The sequence below is a fragment of the Bufo gargarizans genome, chromosome 5 (genome assembly GCF_014858855.1).
Source record: "Bufo gargarizans isolate SCDJY-AF-19 chromosome 5, ASM1485885v1, whole genome shotgun sequence".
Classification (NCBI taxonomy): Eukaryota; Metazoa; Chordata; class Amphibia; order Anura; family Bufonidae; genus Bufo; species Bufo gargarizans.
Window position 1 is genome coordinate 380,808,870 of NC_058084.1, and position 20,919 is coordinate 380,829,788.

The 20,919-nt window shown below is 42.4% G+C and overlaps 1 protein-coding gene across 1 annotated transcript in view; it reads left to right on the plus strand.

The window, feature by feature from the left end:
* Nucleotides 1-20,919, plus strand: part of LOC122939129 (1,25-dihydroxyvitamin D(3) 24-hydroxylase, mitochondrial-like) — a 48,298-nt gene that overhangs the window by 16,070 nt on the left and 11,309 nt on the right. Inside the window, exons 3-6 of the mRNA XM_044295123.1 lie at nucleotides 73-263; nucleotides 1,972-2,065; nucleotides 13,450-13,546; nucleotides 13,627-13,718. Of these exons, the coding sequence (XP_044151058.1) occupies nucleotides 73-263; nucleotides 1,972-2,065; nucleotides 13,450-13,546; nucleotides 13,627-13,718 (474 nt within the window). The remainder of the gene's footprint in view (nucleotides 1-72; nucleotides 264-1,971; nucleotides 2,066-13,449; nucleotides 13,547-13,626; nucleotides 13,719-20,919) is intronic.

Sequence of the window (20,919 nt, forward strand, 5' to 3'; positions counted from 1 at the left end):
TTGTTATATTCTTAAATTGTTTCTGTTTTGATGCTTTGGAATTTTTTTAATTTTTCCCCCCTCCTAATTCAGTGTAAATATCATCAAAAATTTGGAGGGATTTTTAAGATGAATCTTGGATTTTTCAAGTCAGTACAAATTGGAGACCCAGCTCTCTTGGAATCATTTCTGAGACATGAATGCATTCATCCCAAAAGAATGGAGATCAAACCATGGAAAATGTATAGAGAATATAGAGAAGAAGCTTATGGTCTACTGACACTGTGAGTGCACAATATATGATGTATTATTTACCAACAACAAATCAATAAAATGTTAAAAAAAAGTTTGATATATTCTGCTTACTTTTTTAACCCTGCTTGCCTTTACAGATACTTTAATAATAAGATATCTAGAACCTCTAATTCAGTAACAGCAATTCTTTTTTCTTCATTGTAAAATATTTATTATCATTCAGCAACATATATGCAACAAACAATTTTGACTTCCTTGGCAAAGCTCAATCTAAATCACATTATGCTGTACAAGTGTTTTATTTTATTTTTTTCATGTTTATGTTTTTATGTTACCACATGCATAATTATGTATGTTGTCTGATATTTGTATTATTAGATTAGCCATTTCAAAAGGACATCAAATGCAAAATTATTTTGCTAGTGTGACCAAGACAGTTTTTTCAATAAAATTTTCTTTGAATGTACAAAACAACAATTCGTTTTACACAATTGGGCAGATTTCCTAATCCTGTCTATTATTTAGACTAGACTAGACTTAGATAAGGTATTATGACGGTACTATTTGAAGTGACTTTTTTGTAGTGTCTACTGTTTTTAAACCATTTTTTGCAACAAATTGACCAAATGTCGCATTAATTGCCATGCATATTTTCAAACTAAAATATGTTATTTATTATAAAGTTGCTTGTTTCAAAAATGTTAGCCAATTTGCATCAACATTTTGGCACAGTTGTAGCTCACAATGGCACATCTTAAGCCAGGCCCTTTCCTACTAAGTCCCACCCCTGCTTTCCAGCTATGCTATGACTTCATTACTGAGTGAGGCATAAACAGTTTCTAAACACATAATAGATGTGGTGCAAAGCATGTCCAAAATTTTTTATTTTTTTTTGTGAATTTAGCTTTGTAAATTTCCAACAATTTATGGTGAGTGTTTTATTCTTCTGCAGAACCACTACAGGAGAACTAAAGCACTACACTTGCCATTTGAAATTAAATAGTTGTGTAGAAAATACATAGATTTTATTGGTTGCTCTTTTAGCCTCTCTTCTTTTTGATTAATTGATAAGAGTCTTAAATTGGGACTAGAGATGAATGAATCAGTTCTACACAATTTGAATTTATCTAATTTCTTTTTAAAAAGATTCAAATTTCTGTGAATTATTTTGATTAGTCCCGCATGAATTGCTCAAAATAGTGGCCACTATTTTTTAGATCAGAAGACAGAGAAGAAAGCATCTGCTGCCAAAAAAAGATAATTTTAGATTTTTTTTAATTTATAAGAGAAAAATCAGACAGTGCCGTGTCCTTTTTCAAACAGGCTGTTTATTATACCAGCTTCCATCTTTTTATCTATAGCCATATACGTCTCTATCATATTGATTAAGTTAATTGGGTTGAAAGGGATTGGATAAGGCCATAGCAGGCCCCAGAGTGTGCTGCATTACTTTTCAGGGCAATCCGGGCCCTGACTGCTGATTTGACTAAATCAGTTCCAAAATAAATTTAAGTAAATTTTCAGCTCTAATAGGGACCTCTCTCTGTTAACAGAGAATTTAGTAAGGTCATGCCAGAGGTTTTCTGGAGCCACTCAAACCCCTCCTCATTTTGGTGCAGTATGAAGGAATAGAATGGAACTCTAGTCTAAGGATTGTTGGGTTCCCAGCGGTAATTCCCACGGTGTTCTTAAATTTATAAATGCATGTTTTTTACATTTTAAATTTTCTGTTCATAGGGAAGGTGAAGAGTGGTTGAACATGAGAAGAATAGCACAAGCAAAGTTGATGAAAATCAAAGAAGTAGCAAGGATGGATGTGCAAATTAATGAGGTGATTTTCCTGCCTTTAAAATAAAAAAGTCAGACATAACTGTGAAATATATAGTTATATATGTACATAATCATTACATTGTTTAATATTCACTATAAATTCAATCTTACTGAGTACAGAACTTTTTAAAACACGTGTTTAAACACAAATATGAACTTTGCCCCACGATAGCTCTTTTGTAGAGCCCCCATTGTTCATATTATAACAGTGTTTTCCCAACCAGGATGCCTCCAACTGTTACAAAACTACAACTCTCAGCATGCTCAGACAGTGTTTTACCACGCCCTTTGACCCGCCCCTTTTTTGTTTGCCACCAATTTAATGATTGTTGCATCGAACATTTTACTTGACCAGCTATTTTAGATATTCTACGGCAGTCCTGTTACAATCCCCCCTCCCCCCAATGAGCCTTTCGACCAAATAATAAAAATATTTATAAAATCTCACCCATATGCTTAAAAAAAATTAAAATCTGCAATGTAAAATCGATAATAAAGATCAACTACAAACATAAACATATTTCACATGAAAACTTACAATTACTTGGCTTGGCCCTTGGGGATCTCGGACGCCACTTCAACACTTTGGCTGGGGGGCTCGGTGGAGCTGATCTGTTTTATTCTAATGAGAAAGATTTCATAATAAGGATTTGGAGAAAGGGCAGATGGATAGCAGAGCAGGGAGAGGCTGGTGCTGCTACTAGGGGGTCATACCATGGGGGAAGATTTAAACCCACCATAATCCCCCCCAGTAGTAATAATTAGCCTTATAATGTGCAAAACATACCCCCTTGTAATGCCCCCAGTTGAGCTAATGTTCCCAAAATGTGCCATTATAAAATACCCCTTCTCAGTGCCCCCTTGGATGACCCCATAGTGCCCCCCCTTCCCCATAGTACACACCATAATGTGTCCCAGTTTAAAATGCCCCTATACAGAGCCCCCCATATAAAATACCCCTTCTTTTTAGCCTCAGTAGATGCCCCTATAGTGCCAACCAATAATCTGCCAGTAATAAGTGCCCCAATAGATGCCCCCAATCATGTGCCAGTAAGATGCCCCCCATAGATGCCCCCCAATTATGTGCCAGTAATAAGAGCCCCCCAACCATCATGTGCCAGCAGCCAGAACCCCCCATATCATGTGCCAGTAGCCCCCCTTATCATGTGCCAGTAGCCCCCCTTATGTGCCAGTAGCCCCCATCATGTGCCAGTAGCCCCCCCTTATGTGCCAGTAGCCCCCCATCATGTGCCAGTAGCCCCCCTTATCATGTGCCAGTAGCCCCCCTTATGTGCCAGTAGCCCCCATCATGTGCCAGTAGCCCCCCATCTTGTGCCAGTAGCCCCTTATCATGTGCCAGTAGCCTCCCTTATAATGTGCTAGTAGCCCTCCCTTATGTGCCAGTAGCCCCCCATCATGATCCAGTATTGTACCTATATTTAAAAAAAAAAACACTTATACTTACTTCCAGCGATACGATGCAGGCCTCTTCCGGCCTGTGTCCCTCGCTATACGGCTCAGGCGGCGCAATGACGTCATCGCGCCGCCTGCACCGGCCTCTGATAGGCTGCCGGCCTAGTGCTGGCAGCCTATCAGAGAAACAGGAGGGGACACACCTCTCCCTCCCCTGCCGCAGCATAGACATCTGTATCGCCGTCCTGAGGACGGCGATACAGATGACTATGGAGATGAGCGCTTCCACAATGGAAGCACTCATCTCCCTGTGCCCTGCCGCCGGCCGCCCCCCACTTCTCACCAGGGCCGCGGCCTTGCGGCACTCAGGTCTGCCGGCCTAACAGGAAATTTCCCGGTATCCCGGCAGGCCAGTCCGGCCCTGCTTCTAGCATTGGTGGGGTTACAAATTTGCACTTTCCTAAGACTTTCTTATCTTTCTAAAAGTTCCACAATTCTACAATTTTTTATTTATTTTTTGACATTTTAATATCTTATTCCTGAGGCTATTTATCAGCATGTGGATTTACAGGTGTCTTGTGTGAAAGATTTCTTCTGGATTTTCCTTTGTACAACATTTCTCCCACTGTAGTCAATAGTTTAGTGTAGAGCATACATTTTGCACCATAATCTCTAGTTGCATCTGTCTACTGTATATCTTTACTGACCTTAACCTTTTTCTAACATATGATGTAATAGTATGTTGAGTCTTTAAAGATGGCATACATCAAACACCCGCGGCTAATGTCCCCGACTGGCAGTAAAGCTGATCGCGGACATTTAACCTGTCAGCTGGTGGTCAAACCTGACTACTGCATCTGAGTGCCTGTATTACTGGAAGCACGCTCTTCCAGTAATGCCCTGGCTCCCCCATGTGGCGATCGGAGGAGTCGGAGCTTGTGTGCAGAAGGTAGATGCATAGTGTTTCCTATGGAGTCCCTGCCTGTAGCAGGGCTCCATAGGAAACTATAAAATCATCATAGACTCCAATGATAGTGCATTGCAGTCTATGAGAATAGTAATCTAATGATTGCTTGTTATAGTTCCCTATAGGAACTATAAAAAAGTGTAAAAAAAATGTGAAAATTCAAATCATCCCCTTTACCAAAATGAGTTAAAAAAGTAAAAAAATACACATCATCGGTATTGCTGCGTGCTCAAACGCCCGTACTATCAAAATATAAAAGTATTAATCCCATATGGTGGGTAGGTATTTGGGTTAAAATGAATAAGGATAATATTTATTAAGTTGTAATATGGACTTTTATATTGTAGTATTGTTGTGATTTGTGTATATGTTTTACAAAAATGAAATAAAAAAATAAAAAAATCCCATATGGAAAAAGACAAAACAATTTTTTTTTTTTCAAAATGGACAATTCGCCATTGTTTGGTCGCTTCTCCTCCCACAATTTTTTTAAAATAAAGTGATCAAAACGTTGTCCATACCCCAGAATGGTATTAATGAAAAGTACAGATTGCACCCCAAAAAATGAGCTCTCCAAACACATAATTACAAAAAAAGTTATAGGGGGTCAGAAAATGACCAAAAAGAAAAGTTTATATATGTTTATGTGTTATGTGTTAGCTTATAAGCATAGAACAACATATATTTTTTTTATATATGTAGTAATGGTTATAGCTTGGTGGTATAGTTGTCTACAATGCATATAGAGATCCTAGGTTCTAGTCCCAGGAGAGATGTAAATTTCTTTCTGTTATTTTTTTTCTCTATACCGTATTTTGCTTTATAAGACTTACTCCCCCCCCCCCCCCAAAAAAGTGGGGGAAATGGCAGTGCGTCTTATAAAGCGAATGCTGCCATTTTTACTTTGCTGACACATCGCCGGCCGATATGCTGCTCAGCGCGGCCTGCGATGTATCAGCAGGGAGGGAGGAGGGGCTGGAGGCTGGCAACTTGCGGCGGGGCCTGGTGCAGTCGCTGTACTCTATTACACTGGGCCCCGCACAGCAATCTTCATATGTAAAGTGTAGTCATGTAATCCTTATTAAAGTAGCGCAATCCTCTGCAGTAGTACTTACTATCAAACTACTGTAGCAGGCAGGCCGGCCGACAGCGTAACGTCACTCACTCCGTCATGCGCCTGCTCCTCCTGCTTCATTAAAGTACTACTGCAGAGGATTGAGCTACTTTAATTATGATCACATGACTACACTTTACATATGAAGATTGCTGTGCGGGGCCAGTGTATTGCGGTCACTATTTACACAGGAACACTTATGGGGGGGATAAGATGCTATATATGTGTCATCCACAGATCCCCCCATAACAGTGTCATCCACAGTCCCCCCATAACAGTGTCATCCCCAGTCCCCCCATAACAGTGTCATCCACAGTTCCCCATAACAGTGTCATCCACAGATTCCCCAATAACAGTGCGTCATCCACATATCCCCCATAACAGTGCGTCATCCACATATCCCCCCATAACAGTGCGTTATCCACAGATCCCCCTATAACAGTGCGTTATCCACATATCCCCCCATAACAGTGCGTTATCCACAGATCCCCCTATAACAGTGCATCATCCACAGATCCCCCATAATAGTGTCATCCACAGACCACCATTAGTTCAAAACCCACCAAAGCACACCTTTTGGTTCAAAATATTTTTTCCCTATTTTCCTCCTCAAAAACTTGGTGCGTTTTATAAAGTGAAAAATATGGTAATTTAAAACGATATTAAAAGGCTATACTATAATAAATAATATATAATCATATAATAATAATAATAATAATAATAATAATAACTAACAATAATAATAAAAAGGCCTTACTATGTTGAGAATAGTGTTTTTTTGGGTTGCTAAAACGTATTACTGGTTTATTTATTGACACAAAATATTATTATAAAGAAACCAGTAATATTTATTATCATTAAAAAAAACATTATTCTCAATATGATAAGGACATAGACTTTTCTTATGGGATAAATGTGGAAGAAGAAAAATATCTGAAAAATCTCTGCCGAGATTCAAACTTGGAGTTTCCACATGCAAAACCAATCACCACTAAGCTGTAGCATTACCACATAGCAATGCATTTTGTTTCTATGCTCATAATCTAACACATATTACTGGTGTCTTTCTAATCATATATTGTACTTGTGAATAAAACAGTAATATGTAGATTATCTTTCTTAGCAGATCTCAGTATGGCGAAGTTATAGTACATAGAGTATATCGTATATAGTTGCTAGGACTCAGCTCTGCCCTCCGCATGTCTAGCCCCTGTCAATCAAAGCGAGGGGGGAGTGTGCAGAGCACAGGGGATGTTACAAAGCAGTGCTCAAATGATGCAGGTATCTCTGCAGCTGTTTATCGTACAGACAAAAGAAAAGTATTGTTTTAATTAGCATGATGATCCCTACCAGGCAATATGTCTGGTTTAATAGGGTTGATCTTGGTGACAGAGCCTCTTTAAAGGGGTTGTCCAGGATTGGTGATATTTGCTTAAGTGTAGTCACCTTAACCCCTTAAGGACTCGGCCCTATTTCACCTTAAGGACTTGGCCAATTTTTGCAAATCTGACCAGTGTCACTTTAAGTGCTGATAACTTTAAAACGCTTTGACTTACCCAGGCCGTTCTGAGATTGTTTTTTCGTCACATTGTACTTCATGACACTGCTAAAATTGGGTCAAAAAAGTGAATTTTTTTGCATAAATAAATACCATATTTACCAAAAATTTAGAAAAATTTGCAAATTTCAAAGTTTCAGTTTCTCTATTTCTGTAATACATAGTAATAATTGTGATGACTTTACATTCCCCATATGTCTACTTCATGTTTGTAGCATTTTGGGAATGATATTTTATTTTTTGGGGATGTTACAAGGCTTAGAAGTTTAGAAGCAAATCTTGAAATTTTTCTGAAATTTACAAAAACCCAATTTTTAGGGACCACTACAGCTCTGAAGTCACTTTCCGAGGCTTACATAATAGAAACCGCCCAAAAATGTCCCCATTCTATAAACTACACCCCTCAAGGTATTCAAAACTGATTTTACAAACTTTGTTAACCCTTTAGGTGTTGCACAAGAGTTATTGGCAAATGGGGATGAAATTTGAGAATTTCATTTTTTTGCCTAATTTTCCATTTTAACCCATTTTTTCCACTAACAAAGCAAGGGTTAACAGCCAAACAAGACTGTATCTTTATTGCCCTGACTCTGCCGTTTACAGAAACACCCCATATGTGGCCGTAAACTACTGTACGGCCACACAGCGGGGCGTAGAGTGAAAGGTGCGCCGTATGGTTTTTGGAAGGCAGATTTTGCTGGACTGGTTTTTTGACACCATGTCCCATTTGAAGCCCCCTGATGCACCCCTAGAGTAGAAACTCCATAAAAGTGACCCCATCTAAGAAAGTACACTCCTCAAGGTATTCAAAACTGATTTTTACAAACTTTGTTAACCCTTTAGATGTTGCACAAGATTTAATGGAAAATAGAGATACAATTTCAAAATTTCACTTTTTTGGCAGATTTTCCATTTTAATATTTTTTTTCCAATTACAAAGCAAGGGTTAACAGCCAAACAAAACTCAATATTTATGGCCCTGATTCTGTAGTTTACAGAAACACCCCATATGTGGTTGTAAACTGCTGTACGGGCACACGGCAGGGCACAGAAGGAAAGGAATGCCATACGGTTTTTGTAAGGCAGATTTTGCTGGACTGTTTTTTTTGACACCATGTCCCATTTGAAGCCCCCCTGATGCACCCCAGAGTATAAATTCCAAAAAAGTGACCCCATTTTAGAAACTACAGGATAGGGTGGCAGTTTTGTTGGTACTAGTTTAGGGTACATATGATTTTTGGTTGCTCTATATTACACTTTTTTGTGTGGCAAGGTAACAAGAAATAGATTTTTTGGCACGTTTTTTTTTTTGTTATTTACAACATTCATCTGACAGGTTATATCATGTGGTAATTTTATAGAGCAGGTTGTCACGGACGCGGCGATGCCTAATATGTATACAATTTTTTTTATTTATGTAAGTTTTACACAATGATTTCATTTTTAAAACAAAAAAAATGTTTTAGTGTCTCCATAGTCTAAGAGCCATAGTTTTTTCAGTTTTTGGGGGATTATTTTAAGTAGGGTCTCATTTTTTGTGGGATGAGATGACGGTTTGATTGGCACTATTTTGGGGTGCACATGACTTTTTGATCGCTTGCTATTACACTTTATTGTGACGTAAGATGACAAAATGGCTTTTTTTACACCGTTTTTATTTTTATTTTTTTACGGTGGTCACCTGAGGGGTTAGGTCATGTGATATTTTTATAGAGCCGGTCAATACGGACGCGGCGATACCTAATATGTATACTTTGTTTTATTTATTTAAGTTTTACACAATGATTTCATTTTTGAAACAAAAAAAATCATGTTTTAGTGTTTCCATAGTCTGAGAGCCATAGTTTTTTCAGTTTTTTGGCAATTATTTTGGGTAGGGTATGATTTTTGCGGGATGAGATGACGGTTTGATTGGTACTATTTTGGCGTACATGCAACTTTTTTGATCACTTTTATTACCTTTTTTGGGAAGTAAAGTGGGCAAAATTTCAATTTCCTAATATTTTTTTTTTTTTTTCACCGTGCAGGGAAAGTAACATGACCGTTTTATAGATCAGGTCATTACGGACGCGGCGATACCAAACATGTGTAGGGAATTTTATTTTTTTCATTTTTATTCAGTGATAAATGTGTTTTTTTGATTTTTACTTTTTTTTCACTTTTTTTTTGACCCAGACCCACTTGGTTCTTGAAGATCCAGTGGGTCTGATGTCTGTATAATACAGTACAGTACAATATATATTGTATAGTACTGTATTTTACTTACACTTTGTCTGAACAGATCTCTGCCTTCAGCACAGATCTGTTCAGCACCATGGACAGCAGGACGCCTGAGAAGGCGTCCTGTTGCCATGGGAACCTTCCCCGTCTGCTCAGTAGTGGTCAGAACTGCGCAGACGGGGAAGGGTAAGGACGGGGCTTCGGGGGGCTGTCTGGGAGCTCTCTCCCTCTCCATATGGGGGGCTGCAAAGGCACTGCAGCCCCCCGATGGGAGAGGGAGGGAGCTACTTCTTACTGTTAACTTTTTCCATACAGCGGTCCGTACGGACCGCTGTATGGAAAGGGTCAAACAGCTGACATCGCATCACCGATGTCAGCCGTTTATACCAGGGTGCCAGCAACACCAACGAATTTTCAAGGGGAGGTGGGCGGGGGATCGTGATCCCGCCTGCCGCACCGCCCGCCTCCCGCACCGCCCCCACCGCCCACAACTCCCCCCCCCTGCACCACCCGCCGGCAAAAAATCATGCAGGGGTGCAGGGGGGATGTAAAATCTATATTTGAGGTACACTAAAGTTTCTGATCCCCGCGGTCAGGGACCGCGGGGATCAGAAACTGCAAAAAGCGCAGCAAACCGCAGGTCTGAATTGACCTGCGGTTTGTGTCGATCGCCGATGGGGGGGGGGTCACATGGCGTTGTCACAGGATGCCGGCTGAATGATTTCAGCCGGCATCCCGTTTCCATTAACCCCCGCGGCGCCGGAATCTGCATTTAAATTTAGGACGTACCAGTACGCCCTAAGTCCTTAAGGACTCGGGAAATAGGGCGTACCAGTACGCCCTAAGTCCTTAAGGGGTTAATTGTACATACATGCCTGCATTACCTTTATTTTCTTTTTCTGATTCTCGTTTTCTATTCTCCAAATTCTGAGCCGGAAGTGCGGTTTCTCTACAAGTTAGTGACGTACCGGGCCCCTTTGTGGAGAGAAAAGCCTAATCTTCTTCTTCGGAAGGAGCCCGGTGACGTCTCCGGCACCCATGGACATTATTCAGAGTGCAGGGAGGGCGGGTAGTAGACGGCACCGGCACACAAGAATATTATTGTCACGAGAAGGGGAAGGGAAGGTGCAAACTGACTTCACCCACTCCTCTGTCCCTGCCTACTTGCACTTACCTGTCCTAGGCAACGGAGCTCAACTGGGAGGTGATCCCTAAACTGCGTACGTGCGGAGGGACAAACAAACAAACAAACAAACAGAGAGAGGTCAAATAGCAAGGTCAAAACCAGGAGGTCAAGGCGGTACAAGGGAAAAGGTAGAAGCAAAGTCAATGAGCAAAACCGAATGTCAATACCCGGAGAAGCAAGTCAAACAAAAGGAGCAAGCAAGAGACGAAGTCAAGTAACGAGCCGAAGTTCAAATACAAAGTCCAAATGCAAACCGAATAACTACAAGGTATAGGACCTTAATCACAGGCAACCTGTGGCCAGCAGGCTGCCTGTTAAATAGGTGAGTGATAGTCATGTGATGTGGCCAGCGTCACATGACCCCTCCCCCTGCACACTGCTGAGCGCCGAGTGTCCAGTTCAGTGCTCAGACTTTTTGTCGAACTTACGGGAGCAGAGGACCCTGGCCACGTTAAGGAGGCGTGCGCGGCCGGGTCCTCTCCGCCCCCCTGTTGCCTTGGAGACAAGGACGCAGCGCACGTCCTCACTCCGAAGTTATCGCAGGGCGCCGGCGATCCCGAAGGGAAGGAAACTGGTGCCCTGTGACAATTATGCAATAAGCAGGGAGGGAGGTTTGTAGAAGGTTACATCAGGGATATGTAACGCCCCTATGGTCCGGTGATGTCACAGGGCATTACGCAGCCTTATCTATGAAGATAGAGAGGAGGGATATGCGGGCAGGAGGCAGAATATCAATGAGAGGGGAGGATGCATGGAGGAGTGGAGACTGATCTGACAGCCTGGACGCCACGATGCTGCGCTGCCTTGTGGGACCTATAAGGCAGTGCGACAGGAAGTTACCGCAGATATACACAAACATGTCAATATACCGTGGGAGCACTGGAGAAGAACACAACAGGGGGACCTTGAATCAGCTAGACAGGGTAAAATATAATGTTTTTAAAAATCTATTTGATCCTGGACAACCCCTTTAAGGTGCCTTCAGATATGTGAAAACGATGATTTAGATTTCTAAGATGTTTAAATCATTTCAAGAAAGCAACGTTTAACATAGTAACATAGTATATAAGGCCGAAAAAAGACATTTGTCCATGCAGTTCGGCCTGTTATCCTGCAAGTTGATCCAGAGGATGTAAAAAAAAAAAACTGAGGTAGAAGCCAATTTTCCCCACTTAAGGGGAAAAAAAATTCTTCCCGACTCCAATGAGGCAATTAGACTAACTCCCTGGATCAACGACCCATCTCTAGTAGCTATATCCTGTAATATTATTACACTCCAGAAATACATCCAGGCCCCTCTTGAATTCCTTTATTGTACTCACCATCACCACCTCCTCAGGCAGAGAGTTCCATAGTCTCACTTCTCTTACCGTAAAGAATCCTTTTCTATGTTTGTGTACAAACCTTCTTTCCTCCAGACGCAGAGGATGTCCCCTCGTCACAGTCACAGACCTGGGGATAAATAGATGAAGGGAGAGATCTCTATACTGACTCCTGATATATTTATACATAGTAATTAGATCTCCCCTCAGTCATCTTTTTTTCTAACGTGAATAACCCTAATGTTGATAATCTTTCAGGGTACTGTAGTCCCCCCATTCTAGTTATTACTTTAGTTGCCCTCCTCTGAACCCTCTACAGCTCTGCTATGTCTGCCTTGTTCACAGGAGCCCAGAACTGTGTGGTCAATGTGTGGTCTGACTAGTGATTTGTAAAGTAGTAGGACTATGTTCTCATCATGGGCATCTATGCCCCTTTTGATGCAACCAATTATCTTATTATCCTTGGCAGCAGTTGCCTGACACTGTTTTTTGCAGCTTAGTTTGCTGTTCACTAAAATTCCTAGGTCCTATTCCAGGTCAATGTTACCCAGTGTTCTACCATTTTGTAACGGGGTGCCTAAGGCTCCCATCAGCCGCAGACCTGCTGCTTAGCTTCGGGAGCGAGGATCTGTGTTTGACCTCATTCCCAGGGCGGCTTTGCTAGCTGGGAGGCTCCCTGCTCCTAGGTCTGCCTTGAGCGCCGAGCTGATCACTCGGTGCTCGACTGGTCGGTCTGTAGGTCATGTGACGCTGGCCACGTCACATGACCCTCACTCCCCACTATAAGTAGGCAGGGCCACTTGCCTCACGAGTAGGGTGGAGCGCAAGTAGGGTGGAGCGCAGTGGTCACTATCCTCCCCCCTGTGTGTGTATACGTGACCGTTACACATTTAGTATGTATGGGTGACTTGCATTATTCCTTCCAATGTGCATAACCTTACATTTCTCAATGTTAAACCTCATCTGCCACTTCTCTGCCCAAACCTCCAATCTATCCAGATCCATCTGTAGCAGTATACTGTCCTTTTCTGTGTCAATTACTTTACACAGTTTAGTGTCAACTGCAAACATTTATATTTTACTGTGCAAACCTTCTACAAGATCATTAATATGATTTTCCAGGATGAGAATATTGATGGCCATACTTGTAAGATTAGTGGGAATCTGGCTGATCATCTGTTTAAAGGGACCATGGGACTCAAAAGAGCACCACAACCACATTATTGTTTACATGAGACTATCTGCTTAGCTTTGGCAATGCATGGTATTGCAAATGTGTCCATTTTACTTAAATAAGATGCAGCTGCAATACCCTGCACTGCTGGTACTATGTAGCTGGCATGCAGGCAGATGGCTCCATGTAAAGAATCAAGATTCTGCAGTGCCGGCATTATCCTCGTGCCACCTTCAAACAGCTGATCAGCAAAAGTGCCGAGAATTGGACCCCCATCAATGTGATATTGATGGGCTATCATAGAGTAAGTAACAAAGTAACATGATCTATATTAATAGAAAGTTGCTGACTACTTCAGATGGTCATCATTATCTAAGCTATTTACAGTTTTAACTAAAATTCTGTTAGGTTAATTGAATATTTTTTTGCAGGTGCTAAAAGATTTTATCGCACATGTCACCCGAATAAGTGACGAACACGGCAAAATTGATGATCTGTATTTTGAACTTAACAAGCTGTCATATGAAAGTAAGTAGATGCAGATAAATGAATGCAGTCTGTTGATACATGTTCTAGCTTTTATAGTGGTTAATTTCTCCTCCTTACAGCAATATGCTCAGTCCTGTATAATGAAAGGTGTGGACTTCTCCGAGAGGCATGTACAGAAAATGCGTTGCTATTCATACAATCAGTGAAAAAGGTACTCCATTATTGTCAAATTTTTTTTACTGACAGAGATAACATGTGCCATTTAGCAATAGCTGGCTGCACACTGCTCCAGACTGTACAACAATGTAGAAGAACATACACCTGACTGTGTTAACTGGGCCTCTACCCAGTTAACACCGCTAAATAATAGTACCACCATGCTATTACACAAAACCAATACTGCCACCATACAGTGACCATATAGTGGCAGATATTAGTGTTACACAGGTGCTCTGCAGACCATATAAGTGATTATAGGGCCTTTATCACCAATTCTGTGCTTGTTGATCCATCATCTGCCCCAATTACTGTACTTCCTAGTAGCGTGATAAATAGCGCCACATAGACCAAACCCCTGAAAACATCAGTGGCAGATAGAACCTACAAAAATAATAGTACCAGATACATATAGTGACCCAGATGAATATAGTACACCACAGTAAAAGCGCCATCTTTTTAGATATAAAATATAAAGAATATAACCCATATAGTAAATGCAAAAACAATTTTCATTATATTCCTATAATATATATATATATATATATATATATATAGGATGCACCGTTCCTGAGATATTTCCCAAATTTTAGCCAATAGGAGCTCGCAGCTTCAGTCACATGCTGCCATTCAAACAGTCACTGTTAAGGGGGCATGGTGCTGTGGATGTCACTGTTAAGGGCAGGGCCGTTTGAAGGAATTTGGGGGCCCCAAGCAAAATAGACATGGAGGCCCCCCCCCCTCCACGCCCTCCCCACCTTACGCACGCAAAGCCTACAGGAACCACAGTATAGTGATACAGTTTAAGTTCACCCACACTTTATATAAATAAAAAAGGAGGTTTACACTGCAAATACTGTGGATGGCACTGTTTAGGGGGGATCTGTGGATGGCACTGTTTAGGGGGGATCTGTGGATGGCACTGTTTAGGGGGGATCTGTGGATGGCACTGTTTAGGGGAGGTCTGTGGATGGCACTGTAGGGGGATCTGTGGATGGCACTGTTTAGGGGAGGGGGGGATCTGTGGATGGCACTGTTTAGGGGGGATCTGTGGATGGCACTGTTTAGGGGGGATCTGTGGATGGCACTGTTTAGGGGGGATCTGTGGATGGCACTGTTTAGGGGGGATCTGTGGATGGCACTGTTTAGGGGGGAGATCTGTGGATGGCACTGTTTAGGGGAGGTCTGTGGATGGCACTGTAGGGGGATCTGTGGATGGCACTGTTTAGGGGAGGGGAGATCTGTGGATGGCACTGTTTAGGGGAGGGGGATCTGTGGATGGCACTGTTTAGGGGGGATCTGTGGATGGCACTGTTTAGGGGGGATCTGTGGATGGCACTGTTTAGGGGGGATCTGTGGATGGCACTGTTTAGGGGGGATCTGTGGATGGCACTGTTTAGGGGGGATCTGTGGATGACACTGTTTAGGGGGGAGATCTGTGGGTGGCACTGTTTAGGGGGGAGATCTGTGGATGGCACTGTTTAGGGGAGGGGGGATCTGTGGATGGCACTGTAGGGGGATCTGTGGATGGCACTGTTTAGGGGAGGGGGGATCTGTGGATGGCACTGTAGGGGGATCTGTGGATGGCACTGTTTAGGGGAGGGGGATCTGTGGATGGCACTGTAGGGGGATCTGTGGATGGCACTGTTTAGGGGAGGGGGGATCTGTGGATGGTACTGTAGGGGGATCTGTGGATGGCACTGTTTAGGGGAGGGGGGATCTGTGGATGGCACTGTAGGGGGATCTGTGGATGGCACTGTTTAGGGGAGGGGGGATCTGTGGATGGCACTGTAGGGGGATCTGTGGATGGCACTGCCATCCACAGATCCCCCTACAGTGCCATCCACAGATCCCCCTCCCCGACGCTCACAGCAGTATATTTATAAACTAATCAGTAACTACTTTAACTTTATTCATTGCTCATTGCTGAGCTCTTAACTTGGATTATTTGGATATCTCTTACTTTGTCTTCGCTCCGGTAACAGCAGGCAGTGCAGGCGGCGCTCACTCACTGACGTCACGCGCCTGCGCCGCCTAGTGGGAGGAGCAGGCGCCTGACGTCAGTGACAGTGAGTGAGCGCCGCCCCCCGCTGCCTGCTGTTAGTTACCGGAGCGAAGACAAAGTAAGAGATATCCAAATAATCCAAGTTAAGAGCTCAGCAATGAGCAATGAATAAAATTAAAGTAGTTACTGATTGGTTTAAAATATACTGCTGTGAGCGGCGTGGCCCTGTATATTCTAACCCCCAGGAAAGCGTCCCCGTCACCATGGGAACGCCTGGGGGTTAGAATATACCATTGGATTTGAGTTTTTGCGATCTCACTGAGCTCGTAAAACTCAGATCCGATGGTATATTCTAACCCCCAGGCAAGGGGTTAGAATATACCATCGAATCTTCTGAGTTACTCTGTTTGGCCCCGTCCAGCTCGGGGCCCCAACCAGCTCGGGGCCCCAAGCAATTGCTTGTTTTGCCTGTCCCTTAGCGACGGGCCTGGTTAAGGGGCAAGGTGCTATAGATGTCATATTTTAAGGAGACCAAACACACAAGAAAAGATGGTAGGCAAAAAATTGTGTGCATACCGACAGTATGCAATAATTAGCTTTATATCCAAAAATGTATACCCAGTATAACAAAGACCCATAAAAACTATTAAAAACAAACCCAACTGTAAGTTTTTCAATACACCACCTCCCTCTCACTATTCCCCCAAATCAGTGCAAATAGACAGATACACACATGATAATACAATTGGCGAAAACCAAATAATTACCATCAGCACATGAGATATACAATGCAAATGACCTAGAGGTAAAAAATATACCTCATTGTGCACCTGTGTCAGGAGAATAACACCCCATATTTTAAGTTGCAGCGAGAGGAGTCACTGTTAAAGGGGAGGTTCCGTGAGTAGGTAACGTTAAGGAGGCGGGCCGCTGTGCAAGGCACTGTGGGAGGGATCACTGTTAAGGGGGCGGTGACCTGTGGAGGTCAGTGTTAAGGGTGTAGGGTACTGTGTAGGTCAATGTTAAGGAGGTGTGATGTTGTGGAGATAACTGTTAATATGATGGGCGTCACAGATAAGGTGGCGGATTCTGTGGAGGTCGGTGTTAAGTGGGAGGGGTGCTGTAGAAGCCACTGGTAATGGGGTGTCTCTGTAAAGGCCACTGTTAGGAGGCAAGCTACTGTGCAGGCCACAGTTAAGGGGGTGGAGCGCTGTAGAGGTTACTTTTAAGGGGGTGGAACATTGTGGGGTTACTGTTACTGGGGCAGGCCAGTGTGGAGGTCACTTTTAAGCGGCAGGCCACTGTGTAGGTCAGTGTAAAGGGGGCAGGGCACTGTGGAGTTAAGGGGGGCGGAGTTCTGTGGAGTCACTGTTAAGAGGGTGGGCCACTGTGGAGGCCAGTGTTAAGGGGGCGACATACTTTGGAGGTCACTGTTAAGGGGCGAGGTGCTATGGATGTCATTGTTAAGGGGGCAGGCCTCTGTGGAGGTCACTGTTAAGGGGGCAGGCCTCTGTGGAAGGCCAGTTTTAAGGGGACTGGCCGCTATGGAGAACACTGATATGCGGGTGGGGGGCTGTGAAGGCCACAGTTAATAGGGGGGAGCTATGAAGGTCACATTTAATGGGGTGGGGCAATGTGGAGGTCACTGTTAAAGGGTTAGGCTGCTCTGGAGGTCAAAATTAAGGGGGAGGGGTGCTGTGGAGGTCAAAGTTAAGGGGGGCTGCTGTGTAGGTCAAAGTTATAATAGGTGGGCTCCTGTGAAGGTCACCATTAAGGGCAGGGGTTCTGTAGAGGTCACTGTTATGGGAAACACTGTGGATATCTTTTAACCTCACACACAAACATTAAATGAAATAGTCGAGATATACCTGTGCGAAGCCAGGTCATCCTGCTAGTATATATACAGTACAGACCAAAAGTTTGGACACACCTTCTCATTCAAAGAGTTTTCTTTATTTTCATGACTATGAAAATTGTAGATTCACACTGAAGGCATCAAAACTATGAATTAACACATGTGGAATTATATACATAACAAAAAAGTGTGAAACAACTGAAAATATGTAATATTCTAGGTTCTTCAAAGTAGCCACTTTTTGCTTTGATTACTGCTTTGCACACTCTTGGCATTCTCTTGATGAGCTTCAAGAGGTAGTCACCTGAAATGGTTTTTACTTCACAGGTGTACCCTGTCAGGTTTAATAAGTGGGATTTCTTGCCTTATAAATGGGGTTGGGACCATCAGTTGCGTTGTGGAGAAGTCAGGTGGATACACAGCTGATAGTCCTACTGAATACACTGTTAGAATTTGTATTATGGCAAGAAAAAAGCAGCTAAGTAAAGAAAAACGAGTGGCCATCATTACTTTAAAAAATTAAGGTCAGTCAGTCAGACATTAGACCAGTGGAAATCTGTTCTTTGGTCTGATGAGTCCAAATTTGAGATCTTTGGTTCCAACCACCGTGTCTTTGTGAAAGGTGAAAGGATGGACTCTACATGCCTGGTTCCCACCGTGAAGCATGGAGGAGGAGGTGTGATGGTGTGGGGGTGCTTTGCTGGTGACACTGTTGGGGATTTATTCAAAATTTAAAGGCATACTGAACCAGCATGGCTACCACAGCATCTTGCAGCGGCATGCTATTCCATCAGGTTTGCGTTTAGTTGGACCATCATTTATTTTTCAACAGGACAATGACCCCAAACACACCTCCAGGCTGTGTAAGGGCTATTTGACCATGAAGGAGAGTGATGGGGTGCTGCGCCAGATGACCTGGCCTCCACAGTCACCGACCTGAACCCAATCGAGATGGTTTGGGGTGAGCTGGACCGCAGAGTGAAGGCAAAAGGGCCAACAAGTGCTAAGCATCTCGGGGAACTCCTTGAAGACTGTTGGAAGACCATTTCAGGTGACTACCTCTTGAAGCTCATCAAGAGAATGCCAAGAGTGTGCAAAGCAGTAATCAAAGCAAAAGGTGGCTACTTTAAAGAACCTAGAATATTACATATTTTCAGTTGTTTCACACTTTTTTTGTTATGTATATAATTCCACATGTGTTTATTCATAGTTTTGATGCCTTCAGTGTGAATCTACAATTTTCATAGTCATGAAAATAAAGAAAACTCTTTGAATGAGAAGGTGTGTCCAAACTTTTGGTCTGTACTGTATATAGAGAGAGAGACATTACAACCAATTTCAGGACGATCCACCAATCTATAAACAGAATATAGCAAATATACAATATAAGTAGCTAATTGAGATTAAAAGCAATACAGAAATAAAAATAAATAAATAAATAGGAATGGAATATATGCAATCATATCCTGTTTAAAATGAAAATAACATATAGTGTGCACATATTAAAAATAAATTAATGGCAGGGTCCATGCGATATAGAACATGATTTATGTTTGCCAAGATATCCAGAAATGTCTGGAAGTGATAACCAATATTGTGCTGATCCTGTGTGATATCAAGTGGATATGGATACTATCCTGGATGGGGTGCACTTGCGATCATAAAAGACCGGCAATGCCAATTCTTAGATCGAATTCAGGGAGTGCACACCATCCAGGATAGTATCCATTTAAGTATACAGGTGAAACTTGAAAAATTTGAATATTGTGCAAAAGTTCATTTATTTCAGTAATGCAACTTAAAAGGTGAAACTAATATATGTGATATACTCATCACATGCAAAGCGATATATTTCAAGCCTTTATTTGTTATAATTTGGATGATTATGGTTTACAGCTTATGAAAACCCCAAATTCACAATCTCAAAAAATTTGAATCTTGTGAAAGGGTTCAATATTCTCGGCTCAAAGTGTCACACTCTAGTCAGCTAAGAGTCTTTAAATTGTCTCTCAGTCTGGTTCAGTAGGAATCACAATCATGGGAAAGACTGCTGACCTGACAGTTGTGCAGAAACCCATAATTGACACCCTCCCTAAGGAAGGGAAAGCCTCAAAAGGTAATTGCAAAAGAAGTTGGATGTTCCCAAAGTGCTGTATCAAAGCACATTAATAGAAAGTTACGTGGAAGGGACAAGTGTGGAAGAAAAAGGTGCACAAGCAGCAGGGATGACCGCAGCCTGGAGAGGATTGTCAGGAAAAGGCCATTCAAAAGTGTTGGGGACTTTCACAAGGAGTGGACTGAGGCTGGAGTTAGTGCATCAAGAGCCACCACACACAGAAGAATCCTGAACAACAAACAACGTCAGAAGCATCTTACCTGGGCTAAAGATAAAAAGAACTGGTCTGTTGCTCAGTGGTCCAAAGTCCTCTTTTCTGATGAGAGAAACTTTTGCATCTCATTTGGAAACCAAGGACCCAGAGTCTGGAGGAAGAATGGAGAGGCACACAATGCAAGATGCTTGAAGTCCAGTGTGAAGTTTCCACAGTCTGTGTTAATTTGGGGAGCCATGTCATCTGCTGGTGTTGGTACACTGTGCTTCATCCGTCTACCAGGAGATTCTGGAGCACTTCATGCTTCCTTCCGCAGACGAGCTTTATGGAGACGGTGACTTCATTTTGCAGCAGGACTTGGCACCTGCCCACACTGCCAAAAGTAACAAAACCTGGTTCAATGACCATGGGATTACTGTGCTTTATTGGCCAGCAAACTCGCCTGACCTGAACCCATAGAGAATCTATGGGGCATTGCCAAGAGAAAGATCAGAGACATGAGACCGAACAATGCAGAAGAGCTGAAGGCTGCTATTGAAGCATCCTGGTCTTCCATTACACCTCAGCAGTGCCATAGGCTGATAGCATCCATGCCACACCGCATTGAGGCAGTAATTGATGCAAAAGGGGCCCAAACCAAGTACTGAGTACATATGCATGATTATACTTTTCAGAGGTCCTATTTTTCTATTTAATATCTTTTTTTTTTATTGATTTCATGTAATCAAATTTTCGGAGATTGTGAATTTGGGGTTTCCATAAACTGTAAGCCATAATCATCCAAATTATAACAAATAAAGGCTTGAAATATCTCGCTTTGCATGTAATGAGTCTATCTCATATATTAGTTTCACCTTTTAAGTTGCATTACTGAAATAAATGAACTTTTGCCCGATATAATTTTTTTTCGAGTTTTGACCTGTATACCTACAGGATGCTACACAGGCGCTTAACACACCTCCAAGACTCATTCTAGTGATGTCATCTAGTCACACTGGCGCCCTGC